At 36.3% G+C, this 6,000-nt stretch overlaps 1 protein-coding gene across 1 annotated transcript in view; it reads right to left on the bottom strand.

The window, feature by feature from the left end:
- Window positions 1-334: 334 nt before the first annotated feature.
- The window catches only part of SPON1 (spondin 1), a 197,999-nt gene continuing 192,333 nt past the window's right edge, over window positions 335-6,000 (bottom strand). The window contains exons 15-16 of the mRNA XM_062577305.1: window positions 4,816-5,079; window positions 335-3,949 (exon numbers count right to left, since the gene is read on the bottom strand). Coding sequence (XP_062433289.1) covers window positions 3,786-3,949; window positions 4,816-5,079 — 428 coding nt within the window. The 3' untranslated portion in view covers window positions 335-3,785. The remainder of the gene's footprint in view (window positions 3,950-4,815; window positions 5,080-6,000) is intronic.

The raw sequence follows: 6,000 nt of genomic DNA, 5'->3' as shown, positions 1-6,000 counted from the left end.
CTATTTTAAATAGTTTGTCTTTTATTAAAACAAACAAACAAACAAATAGCATGAGAGTAATACAGCATAAGGTGAGTAACAACCCTAAGGTATCCAGCGATAAGCAACAAATAGCAACAATCGCTAACCTGTTTCACCAAAAACCTTAACGAAAGTAATTTCCAAGTGGAAATAATGACTGGCATTAGTAAAATCCAGCTCATTCCAGAAATCCCATTACCTTGAACAGAACTAAAATATGAATAAGAGCATGACATAACTCCTTATATGGTTTAGTGTATGTTTTTTGGTGTATATAATCATATTAATTGAATAGAATCTCACGCAACAAGTATAAATTTCATAGTAAAGATGTCTTTATTCCAAAATAATAATGTGTTAGCCAGACAGCTACAAAACATCTACACAAGACTTTGGTAAGAAATATTCATGATAGCTTTTTCTTACTTCCACAGCAAACAAAAACAACAAAGGAAATCTAAAAATGCAATCAAACAAATTTTTGTTTTAAATTGTATGTTGCACCCACAGAATCCTACTGTACATTTGTTAAGCTCCTAACTTTTCTTTTATTATGTGTAAAGTTTCTACAGTTTGTATGTTAGAAAAAATAACATACAATGCTAAAATCTGATATTTGAGGTCTACAAAATTGGAGTGATATCTGTGCTTTCAGTTCAGCAGTATTACTTATGAGATAACAGAGATAACAGTTCTCATTTTTATTGACTGATAATCAGTGGCTATTACATTACTAGAAAGTTTAAAGCAACAATGCAATATTTCTACATATTGTGTATCAGAGCTTTTTTTCTGAATAGAAAATCAACCTCTTATTTTTTTCGTTTTTGTTTTTGTTTTTGTTTTTTTTTACAAAATGTAACAAGCTTAAATTTTTTTTGTATGAAGTTGGAAGAAAGACAAGTGACTTGCAAAATGTTTCAACAGAACAAGTGTAAAAAGCTGAACCGAGGCAGGAATGATCACACATTTCTGACCAAGCGCAATCTACTTTGTCACTGCATGTATTAACAAGGTCGAAAAAAAAATTCCAACATTCATAACTTTAATGAGCCTAAGAGAAATGACTGGAAAACACACTGAACAGCCTCCTAAGAGAGAATAAATTTTATGTACATGGAGAGTCAGTTGGTAAGAACCACAGTGAAAGGAATACCAGATTTTTAATGGACATTTTTGTGGTCACCTTCAAAGAAATGTTACATATTTGATACATACCTAAACTCCTTATTTGGACTATGTAGACTTTGGCAAAGGGAGTAATTAAAAAGACAGAAGACTCAATGAACTGGAACACACATGAAAAATGAAGCTAACTTAATATTGTAATTGATTATTTACAGAAGCAGGAGTGGTCTTGCAGGAATAGCATGAACAAGTGGTATGGGTTGAAGAGATAAAATATAGTTACTGAAGTCATAGCTTTTTTTTTTTTTTTTTTTGCCTTTTTTTTTTTTCCGCATTCAAGAGATACTTGCTGCTTCTGCTCCTGCTTCCCCACCCAAGTCTGTCACAGATTCATAGCCTAAGCTTTTATTTTTTACTGCCTACCCTCAGCTGGTATACCTCTGTCAGACTCACACAACAAGCAAGGAGCCCAGAGATCGTTGGTGTATGGATCTTGTTTAGCATACATAGCTCTGCCCTGGCTGAGCACCTGGCATTAACATCTCTAGCCTTTCTCTGCAACCTTTTCTTTACCTGACGTGCTTGGCTGCTCATTGCTCCAGGGTCTGTATTATTCCATTCATTTTTTTTTTTTGGGGGGGGGGGGAGGGGTCAAAGAATAGGGTAATGTGGAAGATCAAAAATACGTTAGTTGGGGGCAGTCTAGTTGGGACACTGTAATTACAGTGCTACAGGGACACACACTGCAGAATTTTTCAACAGGCACGAGGAGGCACTCTGTCTGAATTGCTACTATCACATGAGCCAAGCTGTGCAAAATGTAAAGTGTTTGGTTTTAGCATTAAGCTGCCTCCTTCTTCTTTTTTTCTTTTTTTTTTTCCTCTAATAATTCCCTCCTGCTTTGGTTCACTATGGGCTTGCATCCATTTCACTTAGCAGCAGCAGGAGAGGCTAAGCACTGCAGCTGGGTCCATCATTTCACTAGGCTCCCCTCACTCCAGGTCTAAAAAAAGGCTGTAGAAACCTGAGCAGGGGTGGGATGCGACAGCTGTGGCATTCCTGAGCCGCCCTTGCAGTGGTCGGTGGAAGAAGGACGATGACGAGGAGGATGATGAGTATCGTAACCAGCCAGTGCCTCCCTGCCATCTAGATAATGGAGGTCCTGAGTGAATTATTTAAGGCTGGTTTGAAGAGACTATTAAATAATTTTTTTCCATTCATTTCTCTCAAACTTGTTTTTAATTAAGTGTTATCATCAACAGTCTTTATTTTCAGTGCATTGTTATTATTTATGTAGAGATGTAGGTGTATGCTGTCTTTACTGACAAAAAGATAACCCATCACCTTTATCTCTCATCTTAAATGTTAAATTGTTAAACTTACAAGATAGTATTGTATTTCAATAGTATGTGAGGCCCAAGGTCTTTCTAGTCTTATACCTGATAAATGGTAGGGATGAGAGCTAAAGTGTGCAGAAGCAGGTGTAAAACAGCAAAAGCAGTTTGAATGTTAAGGAGCTATTCACTAATCTCAGGCAGTTTGTGGATAGCCAAGGTGTTCAGGGAAGACATGTATCCTGGCTACTCTATCTGCAGACTATAGTCCTGCAATTCTCATACATTTAGTAATTTTTAGATCTTCCTAAACTCTGAGTGAAAAACGTAAATTAAGTGCCCATCCTTGTTTTACTTCAGAGACTCCTTTTCTTTTGCTAGAAGGGATGCATGAGAAGTTGGCTCACCTTTTCTCTATTATTTTTATTATTTTTTAAACCTCCTTCTCTCCTTACCTGTGATTAATATCCTCACTAAACAAAACTTAATTTTTACTCTCTCCCATATGGAAGCCTTTCTGTAACAACTATTGCAGCTGACTGCATAATTAGCTCTGTATCCATTTTGAGAGGCAGTGGATGGACGAAATAGAAGAACATGGCATCTAAATACATAATGATATTCACATATTTCTTGGTGTGCTATTTTGACTATGACTATACAATGGGCAGACATCATTACTAAGCTGCACAAATTATTTCCTTTTTAATTTTTAAACAAACAAAGATCATTTTGCAATGGACAATCACATCCATTGGAAGAAAATTATACAGGATAATTATTATAACTATCAGTTTAACCCAATAGTGTGAAGAGATAAATATGCACCTTTAAAATTATTGAATCAGCATCACTGAAATTATTCCTTGGCATAGTTATGTAATCACATAGGCACTGCTTTGGATTTTTGAAATGAAATCAAGAGAGCAATCCATCCTCATATGAAACATGTCACTTTAACTTAGTTTGTTAATATGCATGCATCCCATGTCTTTACAAGTAGTATTTCTATATGGCTATTCCATGTCCACAGATAGGTCTGTATTTCAGTTAAATGATTCACAATGACTTACTATTTTTATGCATTAAGGGCTAGCTGGAGTAACAAAGATTTACTCTCAGCATAAAACTGTGAGGAAATATTTATAAAATACATTTCTTGCACCAGCAAGACTAAAAAGCAAACCACACTGCAAAAATGAAAACTAATATACACTTTATATTTTTTTTCGTTTTAAAAACCAAACCAAGGTTGACTTTCCATTTAGCTCAGAGTGCATCACTTGGAAGCCTCGTGTTTTGCTAACAGGGATGCACGTTACATGCCCTTAGCTCCTTTTTGTCTTTGCAGCTAGTAAACTGAGTGGTTTTGGACCTCTTCTTTACTATCATGTAGCGTTCCTGAATTCCACCTCCACACAGTGCAGAACATTCTGTCCAAGCAGTCCATGGTTTCAGTCTACAAACTGAAAAACATGTAATTTGATTCAGTTTCCAGTATTTCACACTAACCTGCATATCTCAATATGTATATCATTTATGCATGTATATACACTTACATTTTTTGAATGTAAGACATGACATTGCCTATTTTATTACAGTAGCAGCTAAGGACCCCCAATTAAGTATAATCAAGTAATCAAGGTGCAGTTGACAAACACTGAAAGAATACATTGAATAAGAAATTTACTCTCTACATTATAAAGCAGATAAAATTAATGAACTGTTAAATGTGGGACACGCATGAACTACAAATTAACAATAATTCATATCTTGATAAAGTGAGCTGTATTTCAAAATACTGTATTTTACTAATTTGAGGCATCAGTTTTTGATAATACTGTCCCTTGTGGGAAAAAAGAGTCTGAGCAGATCCGAATCTAACTATTGAGATGGAAATATGCTCAGTTTTGAGGTTCACCATTGGCTCTAGGAGCAAATACTTTAAAAATTCAACAGGATCCAAAGATTGTCATTCAGTTCCATGTATTTATTGCTTGTTTGGTAGAAATCCTTTGCCTGGTCTAATTTCTGGATGTTTGATATTCCACTGTTTGTGGCGAAGAAGTAAGCAAGCATCAGAAACTATTCTCAGTGGTGGTATAATGGACAGATAAAAGCCTTTCTCCATTGTGCCCTAAGCTTGTGTGTGACACTTTTTTTGATGACAGCTGAACACTGAAAGCAGCTGTACTTTATTGCTAAAACTTTCCCTCGACAGGAATACTGAAAACGTTACCGCAGCACGAACGGGAGCTGCTCACAAACTCCTTCCTGTTACCCAGAAAAGGCAAACGGACACGAGCATTCTAAAGGACGGTCTCGCACTCACCTGCGTACTGCTCACTGTCTAGACTTTTTTTTGCTTGTTCACTTCTCCTTTTCTCCCGAGGCTCTTTCCATCGCCTTTTTTCCATGCCTGGGCCTCTCAGGCATTTCCTTACTCGGCACTTTGTACGTTGGACAGTTTCTGGGCATGCTGTTCCTCCAAACTGTGGCTCTATTTTAATCATTCTTGTCCTGATCATGTGGCCCTTTCCACACGACGTGTTGCATTCTGACCACTGGGACCACTCTGTTAGTTCACAGTCAATGGCTGCAAAGAATGGGAAACATGAGCAAATACAAGAAATCTGCAGTATCTGGCAACCTGACTATAGGGCCAGGAAGAAACATACAGATGTGCCTAATGAGTTTTTGCATCCTAAATACATGAAGGCAACTTATGCCTCCAGTCTTTTCAGCAAATTTTGTGAAAGTACACCTCAAAATTTTCCCATCGAGTTAATTGCTAGCAGCAATATTATTTGCCACTCTCAATTTCCTTTCCAAGACTGGTGCTGGCAGGTCACTAAACTTGGAACAAACAAATAATTCTCCTCTGCCTTCTTCAGTGTTCCACTCTGTAAGGCTGTATGTCTATTTTATAATGAAAAGTTGTAAAAAATGAGTAATATATATAAAGAAGGTGATATCTGAAATCTAGGCCTTGTTTTATTGGTAAGATATAGAGCTTTAAACTGATACACTTTGAGATCCTGAGTAAATCAGAGGAGGGAAAAAAAAAAAAAAAGAAAAAAGAAAACACACACACACCAAAAGAAACCTTTTACAGCAACCCAGAAGGAAGAGAATCTGGATTTTTTTTTCCCTCCCAGTTTTATGCTATAAGCCAAAGTCACTAATAATGTTATGAAAAATTCTGTGTCATCGTTTCAGCATTGCTTAAAACTCACAGCTCCACAGAATAATAATCAAAAATGGTAATTTCAAATTATTTAAGAAAAGCTGAGATATAGAACTGCAGTATAAAACGTTTTTCTAGCCAATATTTTCTTTGAAAAATAATATAATTAGTTATAAAATCTCTTAAGACCTCTGGCAACGCTACACCAAAAGTATAATCATGTCCTATTCATTCAGCAACACTTCAGGCTATTGTTCTTCACAAAGAATGCAAAGCAACTGGAAATCTGTGCCACCCAAGAAGTGGGGGGTTTAGTGTGGTAGGGAATGA

Source organism: Rhea pennata, chromosome 5, assembly GCF_028389875.1.
Source record: "Rhea pennata isolate bPtePen1 chromosome 5, bPtePen1.pri, whole genome shotgun sequence".
Taxonomy (NCBI): Eukaryota; Metazoa; Chordata; class Aves; order Rheiformes; family Rheidae; genus Rhea; species Rhea pennata.
This window is presented reverse-complemented; position numbering and strand designations above follow the sequence as displayed.